This window comes from Miniopterus natalensis, chromosome 11 (assembly GCF_054644295.1).
Source record: "Miniopterus natalensis isolate mMinNat1 chromosome 11, mMinNat1.hap1, whole genome shotgun sequence".
NCBI classification, from domain to species: domain Eukaryota; kingdom Metazoa; phylum Chordata; class Mammalia; order Chiroptera; family Miniopteridae; genus Miniopterus; species Miniopterus natalensis.
Genome location: NC_142091.1, coordinates 24,873,721 through 24,899,115, shown reverse-complemented (window position 1 = coordinate 24,899,115; position 25,395 = coordinate 24,873,721). Strand labels below are relative to the sequence as shown.

General features: G+C 38.0%; 1 protein-coding gene across 2 annotated transcripts in view; it reads right to left on the bottom strand.

The window, feature by feature from the left end:
• Positions 1-1,317: 1,317 nt before the first annotated feature.
• MRE11 (MRE11 double strand break repair nuclease) overlaps positions 1,318-25,395 on the bottom strand; it is a 52,996-nt gene continuing 28,918 nt past the window's right edge. For both annotated transcript variants that reach the window (XM_016206783.2, XM_016206785.2), the window contains 6 exons: positions 19,871-20,090; positions 18,591-18,674; positions 13,457-13,515; positions 11,024-11,091; positions 4,259-4,337; positions 1,318-2,050 (listed from right to left, as the gene is read on the bottom strand). In XM_016206783.2, coding sequence (XP_016062269.1) covers positions 1,997-2,050; positions 4,259-4,337; positions 11,024-11,091; positions 13,457-13,515; positions 18,591-18,674; positions 19,871-20,090 — 564 coding nt within the window. In that variant the 3' untranslated portion in view covers positions 1,318-1,996. The remainder of the gene's footprint in view (positions 2,051-4,258; positions 4,338-11,023; positions 11,092-13,456; positions 13,516-18,590; positions 18,675-19,870; positions 20,091-25,395) is intronic.

Below are 25,395 nucleotides of genomic sequence, written 5' to 3'. Positions count from 1 at the left end.
TTTATGATTACTTGTTAAACTATGTCACTTATTATATTTTGCAATTTTAAAAGTTTAGAAAATGTATATGTACCTGGATTAAAAGTTACATGTCTACACGCTTGAATTTTCTAAGCACCTATTTCCTAAAACAACAATGCATCCGTAACCTGTAAACACACCATTGTATTTTTTATGCGGAATAAAACCCCAAGAAGGAGATGTGCCCTCTGGTAAACGATGGAAGGGTTTCCCCTCAGGACGTCTTCATCACTGCTCTCGGCCTCCGAGGGACTGCATGTGCCCCCCAGTCCTGGAAGCAGCCCCGCTCACCTGGGCTAACACGTCTGAAACCAGCCCCAAGCCCCTCGGCTGTACTGCATCGATCGATACAGCACATCAAGGATGAACGGCATAGTTAACTATGCAACAACATTCAATCATAAGTTTTTCTTTCATGTTTTATTTACCTTATTTCCAGAAAGTGACACACTAACTAGTGACCAGTTCCAGGGAATTTCACCTCTCAGCTGCGGAATCACTTTCCTCGAAGCCACCTGCACCGCACGTAGTGCCTCTTTCATACCATAGAACAAGTTTTTAGGCAGGGAGGAAGCCGCCTTCTTCCCCCTCAGGAACCCCGCAGGACGCTGCAGTGGCCTCCCTCACTGTGACCCTCACCCGAGCACGTGTCAGGGGCAGGTGAGGGGAGCCAGTAGCCGCTGCCGCCCTGTGCGGGGTCTGCACCGCCCAAACCAGCTCCCATTCCCACTGCACCTCAGCTTCACTCGATACTGGGGATACTGAAGGTGTGGCAGAGGTGCCGGAGAGTATTTCACAAGGACAATGCCTTCCGCTGACTTAATGCTGCCCGCTAAGATCCTCGTGCTCAAGTTAGGTATAGAAAATACTTTTAAAGACACTCATTAGAATGTTACACCCCGATTCCTGATTTAGTCATTTCGGAGGCATGACAGAAAGGCAGCCAAATGCAAATGCTCTTTTACAATCTGCCGCATCCCAGGTCTGACTATGCCAATGAACACGGACGCTGCTCTGCGTCTGCTTCTGCGCGGGAAGAAATGTCAGGCTGCTGTACTGCCAGGATCTACAACTTCCACGAGGACTCTTTAAATGTAGCTGCCTCTCAGATGAAAAGTAGGAATCCTCTGAGGGGCCTTGTAACAGAGCTTTATTTCCTCCTAGAAACAGATGAGAGGGACACAGAAAGAGACAGAACCATAAAGAATGGAGGATAATGGAGAAAATTACTACCACTCGATGGGAACATAATCTTCTAAAATGTTTGCTACAAGTGAAATAAAAAGTCAATTCGGCTGATTGTTCGCTTTTTTTAATACAAAATTCTATCTACTCAAAATATAAGGTGCATCTTAATCATTCAAAGTCTCTGTGGCTAATATTATCACAAGCATTAGAAGAACACATACTCAGTAACAAACCAGCTCAGGCACAGTTTCACACAGATTCTTTTACCTTCAGCAAATCGAGAATCTCTAGAAATTATTACAATTATAAAGAGGTAAAATTTTATAGACTCTTTTTCTCAGCTGTGGCTAAATATAACTGCATTAAAATACTGACGTAGTCTTTGACTGTGAAGCAGAAACGTATAACGGCATATTTATTTTAACCCTTATTCCAGATTAATATTTAAGCAAAGGTTTCATGAAGACATACACTAATATATGTCAGGAAAGTAACAGTCTAAATTTTATAGAGCACCCCCAAGTAACGTTAACAACCAGATTTAAAATGAGGGCAGCCGAGGCTATTTTATATGTCCTTGAGTTGGGAAGTTTCTCAAGTAATGGGAGCCATGTTCAGGAAATGACACTCAACAATTGAAATTCTCACACATGAGTTTCTCTGTTAAGTATGTCTCTTTCGAATTCTGTTAACAGCGATACTTTAAAAATCTTCCACTGTAAACTCTTAGCTTGCAATGTTTTGATTTTTCCTGAATATGGAAAACTTCAAAGTACCATTAAATATATTATCTTCTGTTTCTTCTTGAAGAACTAATGTTCAAAAAAGGATCATCGTCATCCTGAAAAGACATACAAATGTTATTTTAGTGATGGTTCCACACTCCACTGAGACAAGATAGAAGTTCTTATGAGCAAAACAATACCAGCAAGAGTAATTTTCTGCTTTTGCATCACATGAAGCAGACTTTCATTTTTCTATTTCCTTTAGAAATACGAAGTTTATCAATTTATGTTTTTTCTTCCTCCCTTCCTTACTAGCTACTTCACTGCTGAAATAAATAAACCCAATTAAATTCTTAGCAAGCATTAAGAATAAAAATATATCCTCGTATATGTATGTATATTGACCAGACATTTCTCGTAGCTATTGACCTTAATAAAGGCTAACAAGGTGTGAGTAAGCCAGAAAAAGACATACTCTTCAAGTCATTTCTGTTTGATTTTTGAATAGGTATTTTTCAGTAATATTTCATTATTAAAGCAGCCGACGTCCTGAAAACTCAACCAAAAAAAATAATGAGGCCACATCACCTAACTCAGAAATAACTGTAATTCTTATTTCTCATTATTCCTTTAGTGCTAGAAATAGATACTCTCGGACCGATGCAGGAAAAAAGCCTAGCAAAGCAATCTTTCAGGTATTTTTTTGGAAGAAGAAATAGAGTATTTCACTTCCACAGAGTTCCCACGCTGCTGGGCTGTAGATTATATGTCTCATAAGAACAAACAGGAATATCAGAGACTAACTAAGACTTTAATCAGAGAATGAAAACTAATGAACTGCAGGTAAGACCAGCTACATAATTTGATAAGCATAACATTAAATTGATTCTTATTACTCTACAACTAAATATTCAGAAGAAAAGGCGTATTTTTCACAATTTTTTAATTTGTTCTTTTAAGACATTAATAAAATGGGATAATTATCTGATGTTAGGCTCTCTTGGTGGTATTAACATATTCAAATGTTAGCTAAGTTAGCTATCACTGGTGAGAAATGGATGCCTTGAGAAATAAAAATTCACTTTCATTTATTGATTCATTTTCTACTACTATCAAAGGTAGAACTTGTTAATAAACCAGAGATTAATTCAAATTGAAGTTTCATAGAGTATTTGATAACAATTCTTTGCAGTTAACATGAACTATATACATTTTTAACCACAGGTACTTCTAGATGCTTTGAAATTAACAAACCAGTCAGCAACCTCTCACTTTCCTCCTGGAGGCAAATGCCCAAATAAGCCAGTCACAAAAAAGACAAATACCGTATGATTCCACTTACGAAAAGTATCTACCTAAAGTAGTCAAATTCATAGAGACAGAAAGTAGAATGCTGGTTGTCATGGCTGGGGGAGGGGAAAGGGGGAGTTGTTCAATGGGCAGAGATGTTTAGTTTTGGAACATGAAAAAGTTCTGGAGAGCCGTTGCACAGCAATATGAATACACTTAACGCTAGTGAACTGTACTCTTAAAAAATGGATAAGATGGTAATGCTTTATGTCAAGTGTTTTAACCACAATTTTTAAAAATTCTAATAAAAATAAATAAATGAAAGAGGTGGAAGGCTTAAGAGAAGCACCTTCAAATAATTCAACAAAAACTAGCAAAGGCCATTCAAATGGCAGCCATGGAGAAAAGGGAAAGGCCCGCAGCCTTCTGTCACGCAGCTTTAATTCACCTCCGCAGAAATGAATGAGTAGAGGCAAGAGGAAGTCCTGACTATGCCTCTTCCTGTTCCTTCTCCTTTATTACACTTTTCTGGTCCAGATAACCGTCTTGAACCGGAGTTTCTTCCATTACATCCTGCCATATGGCACTTCAGTCAGTATTTGAACACCTCTGTGACAAGACACTCACCACCATGTACCACCACATATACGAAATGTTAGCAGCATACAGTGGGTACTTAATAAATATTCTATTAAAGTAACTTTAAGAGCTTTCAGGATATCATCACCACCATTTCTCTAAATATAAATGATAGAAACCAAAAAAACTATTCTGATCCTATTGTTAACAGGGCACATGAAACAGAGTTGAGTTAGTATAATATTTTAAAAATCTGCAGGCCTTTTACATCTGAGGTATTTACACTGATGAGCATGCAACAGAGGCTACTTACTGACTCAACTACTAACTACACTTCAAAGAAAAGTTATCAATGAAATTATTTTTAAAAATAATTTCCAGCGACTAACTTAGCAGTCCCTGTTTAAATTTTACAAGCAGTTAAAAATTAAGATTTAACAATATTACTCTATTACCTCATCTGATTCAAAATCGACCCCTTTAGCTGTTTGGCTCTGGGATGTACATTTGCTTGATGATGATGTGTTCAACCACCTGAGGCAAAAACATGGGAAAAACAAAGAAAGTGAACCAGAGAATTCAGCAAAGGTGCCCTTCTAACTCAGTTTTTCAATCTAGTAGTAGCCATGAATAAAAATAACTAATACATTCCCTTCAATCTACATTAGAGGCAGTGAAAACTTAATGGTGAGGAAATAAACTCTGAGGTCAGGGTCTGAATTCCAGTTCTGCCATTTACTGGGCCTCAATTTTCTCAACTGTAAAATGAGGATAATTTTTTCAAGATGAAATGTGTTAATATACTTAAACACTTAGATCAGTGCCTGACACATATTAAGCACTACACAGATGCTTACTTTTTTTATTATAGTGTCTACTACCATCCCTCACTCTTGCAAATTGTGGCAACACTGAAATATTTTTTCCTTCAAATCTCAGTTATGTTTCTGTAACAGATAAAAGGGTCTTAGGAAAGGCTCACCACTTTCTAGGGTTGCCTGTTTATATTCTTCACGTTCAATCCAAGCCAAACAGCAAATATTTACTGAGTGCTTGCTCCTGGGAATATCAGTGAACAAGAAAATCATGACTCTTACCCTTATGAAGCTTAACTTGTGGTAGTAAATTCATATTCCTGTGTCGTTTTATTTAAAAAACATTTAAGTCATCTTAGCTCAGGGGCTAGCAAACTATGGCTAATGGGCCAAATCCAGCCCACCTGTTTAAGTGCCTGTGAGCTAGGAATGTTCACATTCTGAAATGGTTACATTTAAAATGGTTATATAGAAAGACAAACATCATAGGAGCTCACTTATATGTGGAACCTAAAGAACTTAATAAACTGATGAGCAGAATATATTCAGAGACATGGAAGCATTGATCAGACTGACCAATCTCAGAGGGAAGGGGGGGGGGAGAAATTAACCAAAGAATTTATACGAATATATGCATGACCCAAGGACACAGGCAATGAATGGTGTGGTGAGGGCCTGGGGAGGGGGTTTAGCGGTGGGGTGGAAGGGGTCAATGGGGAAAAAAGGGACCATCTGTAATATTTTGAACAATGAATGAATAGACAGATAGATAGATAAATAGATAAAATGGTTATATAAGTACCTACATAATATCCTCCATTTTTGCCTCTTGGTCTGCAAAGCCTAAAATATTTACCATCTGGCCCTTTAAGAAAAAGTTTGCTGACTCCTGTCTTAAATGAAAACAGTGTTTGTGAGTTCTTAGCTAACATATTTATTAACTAAAATAAGTAAGTCTGAAGGTCTTGTCTGGACAAATAGGTTGAGAATCAAGAGGTCCTACGTCAGAAGGAAGCAGAAACACCCACAGGTTCCTATAGACACATTAAAGGACGGGAGGGTTTGTTGAGCAGCATAGATTCAGAGGTAGAGGATCACAGAGTTTATCAACTGATCCACCTGGGAGTCTCTACCTCGGTACTTGACCTAAGCAGGAAACAGTTAATTGTTGACTTGTTCCTATCTGTACCAGGGAGAAGCAGATCATCATAAAGCATAAAGCCACAGTGCCCAGATGACCAGTTCCTGTTGGAGGTTTGGGCAAAGGCAGAGTGTTATGGAAAGAAACACCCATTGAGACCTGACTCTGCTATCTGATTTCTCCCCAGATAAATTGTCAACGGAGCCCAGAAACAAGCCAGGCACCTATGATGAATGCTGGCTTATTTGATCATAGCAAGAGCCCTAATTCTGCATCAGAGGACCCCACAGACCTGGAGACCTCATCTATGGCAGATCCCCTATCCCCAGAAACCAACGGTGAGAAAGGAAAGAAAGTTATACTGCTTTGATTGCAGGGTTGAATAAATGGGCTTTTGTCCAGGATGTCAAATAGTGTTTGATTTGATTAGCCTCACGTGTGGCTCAAAAACTAAAGGGACAGGGTGTACCAAATTGAGAGGCAGGAGTGTAAGTTTTCTCCATTTTTGTTCAGATATAATATGGAGCCATAAATTAGAATTCCTGTCTAGAGATGTTCAGCCAGTAAGTCAGGTGTAGCCATGCTATAAGCATAAGATCACATGTTGAACTGGCCTTAGGCCAAAAATGTTAGTTCCCCCCACTGCAAGGTTTAATAGGATCCCCTCAATCTCTCCTGCTCCTCCTGGCCAGATGGAGCTGGGTCTTCTCTCACTAGCTGCTTTAAGGAGAGGGTGGTCAATATCTGCCAGTATCAAATCTGAAAGGGTCCTCTTAGTCCTAGTACAACAATGGTAGAGTTTGGAACAATTTTCCCAGGGAAAAACAGGCTTTCCATTGCCCGTCTGGCAGAAGAGAATTTTACAGCTGGAAGTTATTTCCTTTGTAAACTTAGCTGCCAGCAACATTAGTGCAGTTACTGCTTACCATTCTTCCCATCACCTTGTTCTATTTCCCTAGCCAGTTATTTATTTAATAAGCACTTATACAACTGTTACTATGTGCCAGGTCCTGTACTTAGTATTTTACAAGTATCAACTCATTTAAGCCTCATAACAACCCCATGAGGTAAATATTATCTTTATTTTATAATGAAGGATACTGAGGCATAAAGAAGTCAAAACCTTGCACAGGTCCAACCAAGTAAGTGACAGAGTTTAAATATTTTAAATTATAAATGAAATAACCATACAAACCATGCCATTACTAATTAATTCTTCAAAAATAGCCTAAATTTGTGTCACTCAGTTGCTGTCATCAGACACACAAAATCTCCAAGGCTGTGCTTAGATTTCTTGCCAGAATGCTAATGTCTAAACTGCCTCTTGCCCTAGCCAGTTTGGCTCAGTGGTTAGGACTGAAGGGTCCCGGGTTTGGTTCTGGCCAAGGGCATGCACCTCAGTTGTAGGCTCAATCCCCAGCCCCTGCTGGGGCAAGTATGGGAAGCAACCAATCGATGAGTCTCTCTCATACTGATGTTTCTCTCTCTCTCCCCTTCCACTCTCTGAAAAGCAATGGAAAAAATATCCTTGGGTGAGGATTAAAATGAATAAACAAACAAATGGCCTCTCATCATTTCAATGATCCTTATTGCTTGCACAGTGATCCGAGAGCTCAATCTGTTAAGAAGCAACAGCAGAGACAAGTTTTGGAGCAGACAGCCTATGTGGTTGGGTGACCTTAGGTAAGTAACTTAGCCTACCCTTCCCACTGTCTCCAAAGGTCAAATAGGGTAATATAGTTGTAGCTATATCTACCTCCTGGTGTGGTTGTAAGCACCAAACAGGCTAATCCACAGGTAAAGGCTGAAGGCTCAGAACAGTGCCTGACACATAGGAAGTGCTAAATAACTCAGTTATTATTATTACTACCTCATGAATAAACAGGAAGTGAACAGACATTTATTCTACTGAAAAGGAGATAACCCAAAATGCTAGCAAATTAAGATATATTTTCTTTAACACCCTTCAATATATGTCAAACATACTAAAACAGTATTTTCATTAGTTCCAGTAATAAAAAATAAGAACCCCATACAAGCTGAACTATATTCTTCTCAACTATATTTACTTAAAAAAAACACACAGAGAGCTAGATCTGATTTGTGTGTATTTTAATTTACAAAGACAAGGACAACAAGTAAATACTTAGAAACTCTCTTCCTTCGACAGGCTGAGATATGCTGATATTCTTCCAATAAATCTCCTTTTCCCTAAGCGAGTTTAAGTTAGGTTTCCATCTGGAGCCAAAGCAGTCCTGTTTAGTACATGTAACTCAACCTGAGAAATTCATCTTCGTATGAGCTAACGAACTCAATTATCCTCAGCTACCTACCACAAGTACACAAAATGACCTGCATCTGAGCCCACCTTGGTATGCTTCACTCCTTCTACAAAGGCCAGCATCAGCTTCGGCAACTCTACATTCTCCTGGGCTTTTCTCATGTCTTTCTCGTTGCCCCTTCTACTTTACCTAAGCTCTAAAGGTTGAAACCTCAGGATCAGAAGACAAGCCCTCTCTTCTCTCTACTTTCTCTTTCAAGGTGATCAATCCATTCCAGTGACTTTCTGTATCACGTTACAAATTGTTGAGAAGTAAACACAGGTACCATTCAAACCTCTTATCTGAGTTCTGGAGTCATATATCCAACCACTTATCATCTCCCTTCATGTAAATTTCACAAGTGTCTCAATGTTTCCACGTCTGAAGTAGAACTTTTGATGATCTGCCTATGACTCCCTACAAAAATGTTTCTCTTCGTTTATGTCTTTCTCAGTGTGTAGCACCATCAAAGTCCTCAAGCAGGAAAACTGGAGGTCAACCATGACTCCTTCTCCCACTCCAAATATTCAACCCATCCCCAACTCCGGTCGTGTCTGCCTGAAAGTGCATCCGGAACCCCTCTATTTTCTCATTTTTCCGGCTACCACTCCGGCGCAAGCCTCCACCCTCTCACCTGGCCTGCCCACGGGGCCCTCCTTTCAGGGAGGTGAGCCTGTTCACAGTCCTTTCCTCCTGCACCTGCCTCCTTCCTCAGCGTAACCAGACAGCGCCGCTCCTCTCCCAAACCCTTGCCCCGCTTCCTGCTGCGCTTACAATGAAGTCCAGTTCCTCATCCTGCTCACCTGTTCCTGCTGCCTGATGTTCTCCTGCTTCTTTTCTATTCTTGTCTCAACCCCCCCATTTCCCGCCAGGCTTTAGTCACTGGCTCCTAAATGTTCCTTCTTTAGGAGACTGTGTATGCTCTTCCCTCTGCTTTTTGCAAGGTTACATCTCTCTTAGTAAAATTTCAGCATAAACGTAACCTCCGCAGAGGCTTTCCCTGACCACCTTTCAAAGCAGATGTCTGTGGCCTGCAACATTACTCTGCTGCTGCACCCTGATGATCTCCTTCAAGGGTTCTTGCACAGCTTCAATGTCACCCACCTTCTCCGTAAAACCTTCAATGATCTATCCTAGGAAGATGCTGGCACTCCGTTAGATTTCATTACACTCGGATAAAACATTCATCTTGGTGGACTATTAGGGCCCTGTGATGAGCATAGTGCACATTCCTGGAAGGACACATTTCTTTCATCTTTCTATCCCTAGCTCCCAGCATAACGTTTAACTGAATAAAAAGTGGACGTGAAACTAAATTTACCAATTTTTCCAACACAGACCCTTAATTCACATAAACCGTACATTTTCACATCCACAGAACGAAAGTTGATTCCCGGGAATGGAGTAGGTGAAAAAGCTTAGATATTACAATGGTTTTTGGCCATCTCAAGCTCAATCCTATCCAACAAAATTTCACTCTTTCGTATTTAATTTCTAAACTTAAATTTAAGTCATTTTAATTAATTTAAATCAAATTTAATTTTTATCCTTAGCTAATGAAAAAAAGGTTAAGATCATGAAAAAAAGTTTGAGAAACACTGGGGTAGAGCTTTTCCCTCAATCTCCCCCTTCTTTTTTTTTTCTTTTTTTTTAAATATATCTTTGATTTCAGAGAGAGGAAGGGAGAGGGAGAGAAAGAGAGATAGGAACATTAATGATGAGAGAGTCATTGATCGAGTCCACAACCCGGGCATGTGACCTGACTGGGAAGAGAACCCTGATCTCCTAGACCCTAGGCCGATGCTCAACCATTGAGCTACGCCCGGCCAGGCAATCCCCCTTATTTCTATAACTCCCGCTCATGTCATTACTCTCAGCTGTCATTCTCCACCCCACCAATCCAAGTAATTCCTATCTTTAAAGTCTCAGGTAGGCCCGGCTGGGCGTGGCTCAGCGGCTGAGCGTCAACCTAAGATCCAGGCGATCGGGGTTCAATTCCCAGTCAGGGCACATGCCCGGGTTGTGGGCTTGATCAGTGACTCTCTCATCATTGATGTTTCTATCTCTCTCTTCCTTTCCTTCCCTCTCTCTGAAATCAACAAAGATATATTAAAAAAAAAAAAAAAAAAAAACTCAGGTAAATTTTACTCCCTCTATAAAAGCTTTTTCTTCTCTGAGAGCCCACACTTCTCTCGGCAAAAGGGAGAGCCCTTTTGCTGAGAGCCTATATGCACTCATACCTAGTTTGCGTAATTATGTGCTGACTCAATCATCCCTTAGTGGATTGAAATGTGTTCATCTCTCTTTTCCACTATAATTTACGTTGTCTGAAGGCAGTAAGCTTATTAAAACATTTATTATGTCCCCCATTAGACATAATATAATGCTCACACAGAAAATAAGTGTTAGAAAAAACTGCTGATTATTTTTGTAAGTAAAAATTTTCATTAACTGAGCTTTAGTTAAGTAGTCTTCACCTAAAATGTTAACACACAGAAGAAAATGGTAAACCAAGCCAAGCCTTACAGTAATAGGCAGAGAAACTCAATGTGATCCTCTCTTTGGTGTTTAGCATAGCACCCTGTTATAACTCAGTATATAAAAATATAATGGTGAAGAGAAATTGAAATCAAGTATTAACAAAATACAGAACTATTTTCTGTTCATTTGAGAGAACACAGTACTCCATCAAGAAAATCAATGGGTAATAAAGACAGAAAGAAACAAATTACAGGGTATGTAAATTCTCAATGAAAATACTTGTAATAATGCTGCACTGACTCTATGAAAACAGTCTTTGGGTCTATTTTTTCACATTTCTATATACTTGACTAGCTGAAAATAAATCTGTTAAACATCTGTGGCAGAGAATATGTATTAGTAAAATTCTAGATAATTTTTAACTTTTTCAGGTGTTTTTTTGCAGGAAGTCACTGCACCTACTTTTGGTCTGTTTTTGAAGTGGTGGGAAACATATCTTCTTCCATATCTGAGTCAGACACCTCAATCACCTAAGGGGGAGAAAACAAAACAACTAATAGGAATAGAGCATTTAAATAAAAATGAATTAAATAACTGAATCTCAAGGTTTTTTTGAATATACAAAAAAAGTCACAATAAAGGAGACAGAAATCATGTAATGACCAACTACTGAAACTAAAGCTCAGCTCGGCCTCCTCCAGTGTCACTCCTCATTCACAAATAGTCCTCTACACAACATATGTGACTTTGCTGCTCTCTTGGCAGCCAGGGAAGCCTGGGTACCTAAAGGAACATGCAGTCAGCCCAGTGAATGACTTACAGAGGGTCATGTGCAGATAGTGCCCTGTGACTTTCTTAGGTTCTAATGAGTTCGATCATCAGTGTCCAGCTCAAATTTTAAATGAGGTGTAAGACTGGGTGGGAAGTACCAGGTAGCTATCTTTCTGTTACATTTATCCCTGTTAAATACCATTTGCTGGTTTTAAGCCCCAGGAAAGATATTTCTGATTCTTGATTCTAAGATCCTAAATGCTACCCATTCATCTACATTTTATGTTATCTTGACAATACACACATTTGCTATGTCTTCATATAAGATAAATCCAAGGACAAAATACTGAAAACACAGTATAAAGCCAAACACAAAATACTGAAAATACTGAAACCTTCCCCTCCAGGTTGATATTAAACTATTTATTAATCAAGTCATTAAATGCAATTGTACAAGCAGCTATGAACCTAGTCAATATTCCTTCATTTTGTCCATAAAACTATCAGAAGATTGTCTTATGTGCCTTGAAGGAATTGAGTGCATGAAACATTCACCTAATCTGTGTAACCTCAATAAAAAAAAATGAAGAAAAAAAAAGCTAATTTGGCATGACTTGTTCTTTTAGAACTCATGTTCTTGCCTGACAATAGAAAAATCTAGAAGGGATGACACCTTGCAAACATGACGGTAATTTTGTTTTCAGATATGATCTTGAAGCATTAGGAGGCAGTAGCTGATTTAAAAAGAAAGAACTGAAGCTCAGGCTAAAAGCCAGCACTGGTACACCCACATATAGTGAGTAACAGAAAGAGGGTAAAAAAAGAAAGATGAAGAAAGACTAAAGAACAAGATTAAAATAAGGACAGAGAAGAAGTTTTCTGCAAATGGTGGTAGTTAATTGTGTCATGTACTTGAGAGATCAAAAAGAAAAAAATTTCAGAAAAAGCTGCAGAGGCAGTATGATACAGAGCAATGATTCTCAATGGGCAGTGATTTTTAACCCCCACTTCCAACCCAGAAACAATTGGAAATGTCAGGAGACAGTTCTGATTGACAGAAATAGAGTGGTACTACTGGCATCTCATAGGTAGAGGCCAAAACGTTGCTAAACATCCTACAATGCACAGGACAGACCCTCAAAACAAAGCCTTATCTGGGTCCAAAATGTCAATAGTGTTGGTTAGAGCATCATCCCAATATGCCCAGGCTGCAGGTTTAATCCCCAGTCAGAGCACATACAGGAATCAACCAATGAATGCATAAATAAGTGGAACAACAAATAGATGTTTCTCTCTCTCCCTTCTCTCTCTAAAATCAATCAATAATTTTTTTTTTAAATGTCAATAGTGCTACTGCTGAGAAACCCTGATACAGAGGGAAGAGTACTGGCTTGGGAGTGAAGACACACACATGGGTTCTTGACAGGGAGTTGAGCCCATACTGGACACTTCTTGGAATACAAAGGAAGAGCAGAGTCCCATGTTCTATCTAGAGCTGAACACAGAAGTCCTTAGACTTAACCCTTTTAGTTTCTTGAACTATTAAGACACAAGCCAGAGTCATGAGAATATACACAGCAAAATGAAACCAGGCATAAATAAAAACTGTGTATGTACTGAACTTCCTTCTATATTGTATTCCATGCATGGGCTCTTTTGGTTCAATACTATTATCCTTAAAAATATTATTACATATATGCCCGGCCGGGCATGGCTCAGCGGTTGAGCGTCAACCTAGGATCCAGGCGATCGGGTTCGATTCCCGGTCAAGGCACATGCCCGGGTTGCAGGTTTGATCAATGACTCTCTCATCATTGATGTTTCTATCTCTCTCTCTCCCTCTCCATTCCTCTCTCTGAAATCAATAAAGATATATTTAAAAAAAAAAAAATTGCTAGATATATACATTTATGGGTTTCTAATTGTAATCCATTATTTTTAAAAAAGAGAGAAACAAAACAAAAAAAATTCTAGAAGCCCTGTCTAGATAATTAGTAAAGTCCTTTCTAGCTTTAAGGTTCCACCCTTTTTCTTCTTTTATTTACTCTGTTATCAAAGAATAGACCATTCATAATTCAGAATACATAAATTATTAAAACACAACCATAAAACTCTCTTTCTTACCTCTGAATAATTCTTAGTAGCAACATTTCGTGAGGGCTGCTGTCTTGTAGATTTAAAGGCTATAATGAAAAAGATGAAATATCCATTAAAATAACTTGGAAAAATTTGCACATTTTTTTAGCTGAAGATTTTCCAAGTCATATCTGCAAAAACCCCTGATGGCTAATTATAAAACCATTTAAATTTTTTAAAATCTCAAGGGAGGTGCAATTATATGTTGAAATAAATCAATGTCTAGTTGCCAGTTTCATGTGATTTCTTGGCTTATTCAAATATAGTAATGAGCCGAGCTTAAAATGATACCTACAATAAAAATATTTTATAGGTAAATACCTGAAGGGCAAAATCTGATCACCTAACACAATGAACTCCAATATATCAGCGGTAGATGGCCTAATGTCTCCCTTCTCTTATAGTTGGCAAATACCCTTCCCTGTAGCTGTTATGAGCTGTGGTTCCAGTAAGAGCTTTCTTCCTCTTCTCTACTTTGGTAACCATATTCAGGACTTAAAAGAAACAGTCTAGCTCTGGCCAGTGTGGTTCAGTTGGTCAAGCATTATTCTGTGCACCCAGAGGTCCCTGGTTCAATTCCTAGTCAGGGTACATGCCTGGGTTTCAGGCTCAATCCCCAGTAGGGGTTGTTCAGGAAACAGCCAATCAATGTTTCTCTCCCCCTCTCCTTCTTCTTGCTCTAACAATCAATAAAAACATATATATGTGTGTGTGTGTGTGTGTGTGTGTATATATATATAAAATGTGTGTGTGTGTACATATATTTAAAGAGAAATAGTCTAGAGGGGAATTCTAGAAAACAGCGTATCTTTTATTCCATGATAAAACTTCCCTTTGAATACTTGCTTTTTTAACTTTATAAACTTGGTTAGAAACATGAAGCTTAGTTAACCACTGATTTTTTCCAAGCCCAAAACTGTCATATTATGATTTTACAATAAGAAAATATACAGGGGTGGGTAAAATTGGTGAGTAATAATAAAAGCCTGGCCAGCGTGACTCAGTGGTTGACCCATGGACCTGGAGGTCACAGTGTGATTCCCGGTCAGGGCACATGCCCGGGTTGCAGGCTTGATCCCCAGTAGGGGACAATCCAGGAGACAGCCGATCAATGATTCTCTCTCATCACTGATGTTTCTATCTCTCTCCTCCCCTTCCTCTCTCTGAAATCAATATAAAAAAAACACCTCTATACTGTGCATTGTAGGCTAATTATTCAAACACTTCTGCTGAAACCAACCCAAATCACTTCATTAAAGATTTTTTTAAAAATATTAATGGCACTGAGGAGCTGATCACATAGTAAGGAATTATCAGGCCAAAAACTGAAGAAAAGCCAGAATTCAGAGAGGCTACTAGACCAGAGTCCTTTTCCCTGAGGACACCGCTGAACTGGGCAAATGTTAACACTGGTTTTGACTGTTCTGTAGGGAGAGGGAGAGAGCTACCGGAGTTCAAGGCCTGCCCCAGGTGGGGAGCCTAATGCATTTGCTCCCTACCATAAGCTGGGACACCAATGGTTAAGCAGATACACAGGATTTATAAGTATGTATCCCCTGGCTGGTCCTCAAGTCATAATTTTACATTTAAAGTGGTCTAAGACCAGTGGTACCCCTAGAAGCCTAGCGAAAAAAGTATGAATCTTCTCTGAAGGAAGACATCTTCACTCAAGATCTCAAATTATTCCTACTGATAGTTATTTTGGGACCACAGGTAACAAAGCATGCAAGGAAAGAAGTCACCATAAATGAGAAACAGCAATCTGAAACCGAGAATAGAAAGAGGCCAAAGACATTCAGAAACTGGGTTTTCAGACACAGAATTACTATGCACACACAAAAAATTAAGACAGGCTTAAAAACATCTTCAGAGAGTTTAAACAACTATTAAAAGTAACATAGCACATTTAAAAAGAACCAAAGAAAATTTCAACTTCCTCTCCCCGCCAAAATGAAAAATCCAATAGGCAGTTTTAAGAATAGATGAGTGAATTGGAAGACTGATCAGAAATAATTACTCAGAAAGTAGCACAGGAAAATAAGACAACAGAACATACAGAGAAGTTAAGAGTCATGGGAGAACAGTGAAAAGGTCACACACTGAGAAAAAGAATAACGCAGAGGTAACAGTTAAGGATTTTCTAGAAATGACGAAAGACAGCAATTCACAGTTCATGAAACCCAATACATCCTAAGTAGGATAAAAAAAGAATCCCTTATCTAGATTCATCATAATGAAACTGCAGAACACCAAAGATAGCCAACTGGAGGGAAAATAAACTTTAAAAAAAAAGGCAACAAGCTTAACTAATTTCTTAATGGAAACCTGAAAACTCACTTTAAGTGATTAATTCTACCCACTGGTGCCAAGAAAAGCTTCACATAAAACAATTAAAACCATGAGGAAAAAAGGGAGTTTGAGCTAAGGTAAAGGTGGGTAATTTATAGCACCTATGCCTACGTGTTGTATGCTAACCAACTTATGGTGGATTATATTTCATTAGCTCTACTTTTCTAACTCCATGGGGTTTTTTTTCTCTCTCCTTTTTATAATAACAATAACTAACATCTCATAAATGCCTATCAAGTGCCAGGTTTTTTGCTGCTTCTATTTTTTATTTTTTTGCTTTTATTCAGAACAATCCAATATGGCAGGATGATTAGTCCCAATGTACATGTAAACAAACCAGGAGAATGAGTGACCTGTCCAAGGTCACAAAGCTTTGATCTGGTGAACTCAACCTAGATATTTGACCATGCTGTCTTTTCTTTCTCCTTCTCTGCTTTCATCTTAAACCTGCCAAGAACAAAACAGTACCTTTCTGGACACCATTTCCTAAATGGCAACAAAGGCAACATGCCTCTGAAGTCAGAAGACCGGTATCTCAGCTGGCTCTCCTTAAGTACTGAATAATCCTTGAATAAAAATACAGCAACAGGATTTTTGATAGGAAGGTTCCTTAAGAGTCCTTTAACGGATCTGATATTTATGTCCTTTCTCCAATGTCAGTTTCCCTTCAATAAATGGTGAAAACTTCCTTTGATGGAGTCACAGTTCACCTCCTTCTGAGACAGCTTCCTCCACCTTTACATTAATTGATAGGTTATTCTGTATAATGCAGACTTCTCTACTGAGAATCAGTAGCTAGGTGTCCAATTTTATCGTGCTCTGGAAACTAGTATAGTGGTTAACTACTGACTGTGGAGTATAGAGACCGTGAGATCAATCTAAGCTCTAGAATTTACTAGTTATGAGACCTTGGGAAGTTGCCTATCTTTTCAAAGCCTCAGTTCCCTTTCCTATAAAGCAGGGATAATTGAAGTACCTGTGCCACAGAGCTTTTAAGAAGCATGGAGTAACTGTTTCATAAATATTAGCTATTCTTAGTACTTTCAGTGGTTTTATCAACCCAGGGCAAATTGCTTAGCTCAATTCCCCATCTAGAAGTGAGGGCGTAGACAAAGTTGTTCTTAAGTCTTCCAGATTCATTATATCAATAATAAACTTAAATATCTGAATTGTTCTAGCTTTTCCCATCTATCCTCATTGGGCTGGTAGTTATCAATTTGGAACCCATGGGTGGACTTCATGGGGGTCCCCGAACCCTTTGAAATTGAATGCAATTGCATATGAGTGCAAGAAGACAGAGCTTTCATCAGAATCTTAGGACTCCAAAACTCAGAACAGATTTAAAACCACCACCTTTGGAACTATACAAATCAAATCTACTTGATCTTTCACATGATAGAACTTTATTTATATAAAATAAAGACTTGAATTTTTCCCAGGTCAGATATTCTAAGTTCTTTCTACCATTTTTTTTTAAATTTACATTATATGCTTTCTCTTCTGAATGATTATATATAGCTGATATCCCTCTTGAAATACAGTTCCAAAGATAACACAGTATTCTTGGCATGATGAATCCAATTCCGTACAGAGGGAGTACTTCTTTGCTGTAGAGATGTACAACTTCTATTAATAATACTTAAGACACCATTAGATTTGGACAGTTAGGTCAACCTGCACAGCTCTTCCTGACCTAAGTCTTTTTGACTTGGGTTGTTGCTAATGTCACATACCTCTCAGAACTCTTTTTGTGCATCTGACCTCTTGATATAAATGCATCTTATATTTACCCTTGGTAAATTTCATCTTTTAAGATTTAGTCCAACTCTTTAATCGTCAAAAATTAATTCTACCTATAAAAGTTACCTCCAATAAGAAGATAATGTAAATAAAACACACATATATGGATATACTCTGAACACTAGGTAGGAAAAAATATCACCACTTATTTTAACATATATTTTCATATATCTAACAACTTCAGCTGACCTCATAAGTCATACTATTTAAAACAGTTTATTAAATTTTCATGTTAAATTCTTATTTAAAATAGCTTATAAAAATAGGTCCCCTTAGTCTGAAGACAATTTTTAGAACAACACAGACCTGAAATTAATTTGAACCCTAAACATAATTTCCCTTAAGAACAGCTCACATGACTCTCTATACTAACAGTGGAAACAAAAGCAGTATGAGGAAGGAAGGTAAACAATACATTAAGAAGCAGTTCCGCCCTGGCTTGGTGGCTCAGTTGGTTGGAGCATCGTCCCATATACCAAAAAGATTGGGGGTTCAATTCATGATCAGGACACATGCCTGGATTTCAGGTTTGATCCCCAGTTGGGGTGCATGTGGGAGGCAGCCAATTGATGTTTCTCTCACATTGCCGTCTCTGTCTCTCTCTAAACATATCATAGGGTGAGGATTAAAATAAAGCAAAAAAAAAGCAGTTCCTTCTCTCTTGGCCAGTGTTGATATACTGATCAATACCTTTTCCATGTCTTAGTGAGTCTTCTATAAAAGGGAAATAATCAAATTTGTCTATAAGTAAGGAATTATAAAAGTTATTTTTTAAAGCTCACCCTCTCCAAGATCTCCAATCAATGGTGAAGATCTTTTAAATTAGCATAATTTATCCTGTGATTCTAAAAATCCTTTTGACTCCCCAGTGATGGCAACAAACAAATGAGACTTACTAACAGGGTTTCCTAGGTCTTCCTGTGTTGGAATTTACAAAACAACTGCTGGATAATCACTTGCAGTCTATACTCACCATCCATAATAGACATATTTCTAGATGTTGACATAGTGGCCTTTGAACTTCTGCTTTGAGTAGAAGTCTCCAGACCAGTGCCTGCTATCAGAATAATGAGCAGTCAATACACAATTACATCAGCAGCCAAGGTGTTTTTGAAACAACACTAAAATAAAATCTAAATAAAGTTACATCAAAACAGTTTACATGTAAGAAGCCAAAGATATATACAAGAAATATTGAGTCTGATCAGTCAGTTTTCAGACTATACCTCCACCACATCTAGCTAATACTATTTCAATTAAAATTTAAGGAAAAATTTTCTAAATATAAGGAAAATGATTGCCCAGCCAGTGTGGTACAGTGGTTGAGTGTCGACTCATGAACCAAGAGGTCACAGGTTCAATTCCTGGTCAGGGTACATGCCTGGGTTACAGGCTCGATCCTCACTAGGGGCGTGCAGGAGGCAGCCAATCCATGTTTTTCTCTCACATCAATGTTTCTCTCTCTCTCTTCCTCTCTCTAAAATCAATAAAAACATACTTTTAAAAAAATGTACGGAAAATGATAATAATTTTATCACTAGAAGATGAGGATTTCTCTCCCTGGATATTTTTAACTAAAGTACCATCCATTTTTCCTATGAAAAATATGTAATAAATATAATTTCTAAATATTCCTAGGGATGGGTTTATATAATGCATCATGAGGTCACTGGATGACTATTTTCTATTGTTTGACCATCCAGTGGCAATAGTGTCACATTAAACACAACGATGGCAATTAATGTTAATAATTGCTCTAAGAAATCAAATTGTATTTTGGGGTGGTTTTTCTTTTCAAACAAATTTTATGAAGTTACTATATAAGAATGTGAGCATCTGTATCTTATGACAGTAACAAAAATAATAATTTTTATGATCTGGAGCTTTCTTCCTGCTACAATGCCATTAGCTAGCCATTTTCCTCAACAGCATGCATTTGCCTCACTATTGCACATGTAAAAGAAAATAAGACGTTAAATGTACCCAAAGGTACTGTGTGAAATATATGGTGCTCTTTAAAAAACAACACACACTGAGAGCAATTAAAATCCTTTCTGCATATAGCCATTCAAAATTTATTTAAGTAAAATGTGCATGTCAGAAATACATTAAAGACTGACTTTACACATTATCAAAATAAATTTTTAGAAGAGCATGTAACTCAATTCTAACAACAGGAATACAGTTCTGTATTTCCCACTCAATGGCCAAGTCTAAATGTGTGCACAAGACTGTACTGTACTCAGTACTCACCTCTTCTTCTCTGAGACCCTCCTCTTGACACTGAATTCTGCCCCCTTCCTCCTCTTCTGCCTCTTCCTCGGCCTCTTCCTTTGTTGGCTGCTGCTGGGATGCTATCATCAGAGTCATCAGCTGTCTGTTCTGACAAATCTACACTCATAGGGTCATCAGCACTAAAGGCGGAAGCAGAGTCCTCTGCCTGAGATCTGAGGGCTCTGGCTCTAGTCATGGCCTAAGAGAGTAACAAGCAGAAAGCACACGTTAAGAGATAATGCAGCATCCTCAAAGTCATTAGTCTGGTCTTTCAGATGAACATTTAAATATTAAAAAACTGCCTATGCTATTATTTTTCACTATTCCACAAGTGTAAAACATGAGAACCTCCTTCCTCCATCAATCAAATCCAATACCTATGATTGATCATATTAACTTATAATACTATCTGTAAAATGAGACCTTTTGAAAGATTTCCCAAGAAAGATAAAATTTCACAGAATCTAAACTTTCAGAACTGGGAAGAACATTAGCAATCACCCTGACTTCAACGCCACCATTTGTAAGAGACTGTCACCATTTGAGCTACTTTGCACAATGCGCTCGATAAATAACAAGAAGAAAAAAAATCACAAACAATAGCTGTTATTTCTGGGTGATGAAATTTTAAGATGCTTTGGTTTTCTTCTTTATTCTTAAATATTGCAAATATTCTACAATATACTTTTTCTAAAATATTACTTTTGCAATCAGAAAAACATGAGCAATAATCTCATAAATATATATAACAAGAATTAAATAAAATATAGCAATTGAAAGCCTGGAAAAAGAATAAAAACCAAGAATATGCCACATATTTTAATTTGTTAAGAAACTGTCAACAGATTGACAGCTGTCAGAGGGGAGGAAGATTGGGGGTTGGGTAAAAAAGGTAAAGGGATTAAGAAAGAAAAAGAGAAACTTTAGATAAAACAAGTTTCAGACTTAACAAAATGTTCTGATCAACTCTGAAATGAATACAGATTTTCTTATTAAAAACAGAGTATAAGCAATGCTGCCCCGATCTCCTTTAATCGAAACAAAATTTAATAAGGAGAACAAAAATAAAACACAATACATTTTCAGTAAAATTAGAAAATAGCTCTAACCCCCAAACACAAAAATCTATGAAGAGTTAAGGAATACGGTGAATATTTGACCTGGTTAAGGGAGAAGGTTGAGAAGAGTGTCAGGCAGTGTAGAACTCTCCAAAATTGATCTATATATCAAGAGGCCATGACAACAGTTTTTTTTTGCTTGGAATGATAAATTCTGGATCTAAGAAGAGGTGGCAAGAGCATCTCCAAGCTCTCTGTGATACCATGAAATGAGGCGAGACAGAGCTAAATGAGATGAAAACAAAGGCAGGGTAGAAATAGGAAAGAAGTGGGTGGTGGGAGGGGGAAGTAATCCAGGTCCATGATGATGATTTTAGCTGAAGTGAAATAACAGCTAAATCACTACACGAAGGGCTCAATATGGTATCACAACACAAAAAGAAACTTTAGGAAATACAACAAAAAATACTTTTAAATAGCAGAAAAAAATTTCAATTCATCTTTTTTGTCCTGGATGAAGTACAGTCAGTCAATCTTCATTCTTGGTTCTTAATCTGCAAATTCACCTACTTGCCAAAATTTACTTGTAACCCCCAAAACTACACTCCCGATACTTTCTTGGTCATTCATGGATATGTGCAAAGTGGTAAAAATTCCAAGTCGTCTGACACACACATACACAGATGAGATCAAACAAATGACAGTCAGCCCTCTGGTTTCAGCTCTTGTACTTTAAACATGTATCCTCTTTGTACTATATTTAGTGTTACATTTTTCACAGTTTAGTGTTTCGGTTGATTTTATATTTAAAAAGGCTCCCCCGCAGTGTACTGACTGCTGAAGTGCTATACTGTGTTTCTAAGTGCAAGAAGGCTGCAACATGCTCTACAGAGGAAATACACGGGTTAAGATAAACTTCTTTCAGGTCTGAGTTACCAGACTGTTGGCCATGAGTTCAATATTAACAAATCAAGAATGTATATTAAATATGGTGTCTTTAAACAGAAACACAGATGAAAAGGGCTATATACTGTTCAGTTGATGAAAATGTTGTAACCTATGGCTGGCAGGAACCTAATCCTGTATTTCCCCTCAAAGCAATGGTTCAGTGTTCACCAATTTATTGTTTACAGTGACTTTCTATAACATAACTACCACAAGTAATAAGAACCAGCTGTATGTAAATTTAAAAAAAGTAGACTTGCCCGGCTGGCATGGCTCAGCAGTTGAGCATCGACCTGTGATCCAGGAGATCAAAGTTCAATTCCCAGTCACAACATATGCTCGGGTTTCGGGCTCAACCCCAGTAGGGGGTGTTCAGGAGGCAGCCAATCAATGACTCATCCTTGATGTTTCTATCTCTCTCTCCTTCTCCCTTTCTCTCTCTGAAATCAATAAAAATACATTTTTTTAAAAAGTAGATTTAAAAGAAAAAAAGGAGACCTAACTACATAATTAATAAACTAGATCTAATTGACGTTGAACTATTCTTTTCACAACCCCATGAAATGTTTTAACTGATATGTGATGGGGTGCTTAAAAATATTAATAAGTTTTAAATAGTAAAAAAGAGTATCATACTGTCTAATCACTGTGCAATAAAACTAGAAAATAATAGCAACATAAAACCCCTGACTCCAAATTGCAAAGCAAACTAAAATTCTATAATATCTAGAAAATAATGTCAATAAAACTGCACATCAGAACAAATAAAAACAATGAGTTAACTTATTAAATTAAAGCAAAGAAATGAGAATGAAGGAAAAAAAGGTCCAAGGAAAATTAAAAGAATCATGATGAAAAATTCTGCTCAACTCTAAGTAATTTAGAAAATAAATGACCTAAACTGAGCCAAGAAAAGACAGTCACAATAGGCTAATTATCAAAGAAAATTTTCAGAAAATTGTTTAAGAACTACACTCCCGAAAGGACAACAACCCAAAAATTTCACAGGTAAATTCTACCAAATCATGAAAGAACAGATAATTCCACTGCTATTTCAATTGTACAAGAGCATAAAGAAAATTTCCAACTTCTTTTTATAAAGCCAGCAGAACATGGTACTGAAAACTGACAAAGAGAAACTGGACAACAGTGGATCCAGGCTACCTGTCACCACTTGAGCCAATTAAGCAGAGACAGGGTTGAATCATCATATATGAGCATTTATTCCAATATTGCCAGCAAATTGGGAGAGCAGTAATGGTCATCCACAAAAATTTGCTCTGCCACTCCCCCATAAGCCAGCTGCTTATATTAGGTAGAACGACAAAGATTACATGGAAAAGTAGGAATTACAGGCCCCGGGAAGTAGGCAAGGTGGGCTGAGGGTAACAAAGGGCTCACTAAGCGCTCGCAAAGGGCTTACAAAGGGCTGGCATATCGGGTACCAGATCAGGCAATGTGGGCTAGGGGTTGCAAAGGGCAGGTGCATCCGGGATTCTACTGTTTCAAGAACAAGGTTGTTAATCTTTCCATGATGACAGGCAGTTCTCATAAAAGAATGGACCACATTCCAAGGGTAATTCCCATGTCCTGGAGCATACAACTTCTGGCCAGGTTAGAAAGTTAGGAACTCCTGCCCTCACCAGGTGGCTCGGACGGTTAGTGTTGTCCCATACACCAAAAGGTAGTGGGTTGGATTCCTGGTCAGGGCACATACCTAGGTTGCAGTTCAATCTCTGGTGGGGGTGCATGCAGGAGGCAACCGATGGATGTTTCTCTCACCCTGTCTCTCACCCTTCCTCTCTCCAAAATCAATAAAAATATATCCTCAAGTGAGGATTAAAAAAAAAAAAAGCGCTCCTTTGTAAGGTATGATTAATAAAATCTGAAGGGGAGGGAATTAGCAGGCTGTCTACTGGAGGGCTCGTGTGGTACAAATATTTCCCCAGGAATGAGTTGATGGGAATGTGTTTCCCCAGGAATGAGTTGATGGGAATGTGTTTCTGAATGTGTTGTTTGTTCACTCTTATTCTTTAAAAGATTAATGAAAAACTGAGGTTAGTGGCTTCAAACACAAAGGATCCATTGTAACAACATATTTCTGCAATCTGTTCAATTGAAGGGGTTAATCAAATTTTAAGTCAAATAACCTAAGAACCAGAAATCATTTCTTTGTAGTGCATTCATTCTTGTCACTTGGCAAACTCTCTTTTCTACTCCAAGGGCACTCTGTAAGATGAGTACAAATAAAAGAAGTGTGGTAGGGGATTCCTAATCTATAGCCTCCTCCACTTAGCTTCCAAACTCATCTTGTAAACAGTACAACAGTTGTACCTGTGCTTACTATGAACTGTGATTTTCACGTGCTGCATAATAGTCTCAGCCATTTTAACTTTTAAGCCAGTCATTGGCCATGCGTTATATTAATGTTACTGTAATATAAAATTCTGATAGGACAGAGTATGGCGGAAAAGTCTAGATGTGGGGGTAGAAATTGTCAGGTTCAAATTCCAGCCCCACCATGTGTCCTTAAGTTTGGTCTCAGTCTTCTCATTTGTAAAATGGAAACTGAGATTGTGCAAGTAATGCACGTGGCAAAAAGTCAATAAATACCACTTCCCTTTTTCCTTTGAAAACAGTAATAAAAAAGCCAAGTATGTTATCAGTTCTGTTTCTTCCCATTTTATTTGGGAGAATGACTTGATATTGGGACTGCTGAGTGTGAAATTTAGTGGATGGTGGTAGCTTTTTGTTTTGTAATCAATTTCTGAAGGCTATTAATGAAACGCACTGTGTGGGAAAAAGACTATAGCCAATACTGGCCCTACTGCTAGGGATGTTAGTTTATGCTGCAAAACTTACTCCACAGATAGTTTAAGTAGTACAAAGGGAAAGATATCTTACTCCATGGAATAGTGTAAGCAATACAAGGGAAAGATATCTGTGAAACTTACAACAAGACATTTTGATTACCCTAGCATATTCTTTTTAGAGAAAAGTTATTAACTGACTTACTACACTGTTCATATTTCTACAAATTCTAATGAACTAGGACATAGTTTGGGGGTGTGAAAGTCAAAGAACACCAAACTTTTATAAGAGGGGAATAAACCCACAATACCAAAACTACTAGTTTCCTATTCTTTAAAATTTCAGGTAAGTGGTATTATTGGATCAGCGTAAAGTCCTAAATAAAAAGTGTGGAATATCAGAAGTGAAGCAAGTAAAGGAAATCAGATTTAGTCTTGGCAGATATTTTTAAAAGGAAAAAAAAGCTTCAAGTCTGTCTCACACACAGCCCATAGAGATGGTACAGAATTAACTGACAACTGATTTTTCCCATGTCAGTCAGTACCGGAACCTGCTTACTATTAAAGGCTGTGGTATTACCTAATAGTCATCAGTATATCAGCTACTAAAACAGGGCTTCCTTTGGAAAAGTTCAGGGGGAAAAAGGTAAACTGAGAGTCCCATCTCCTTAAGCTGAATGAAAGCAATCAA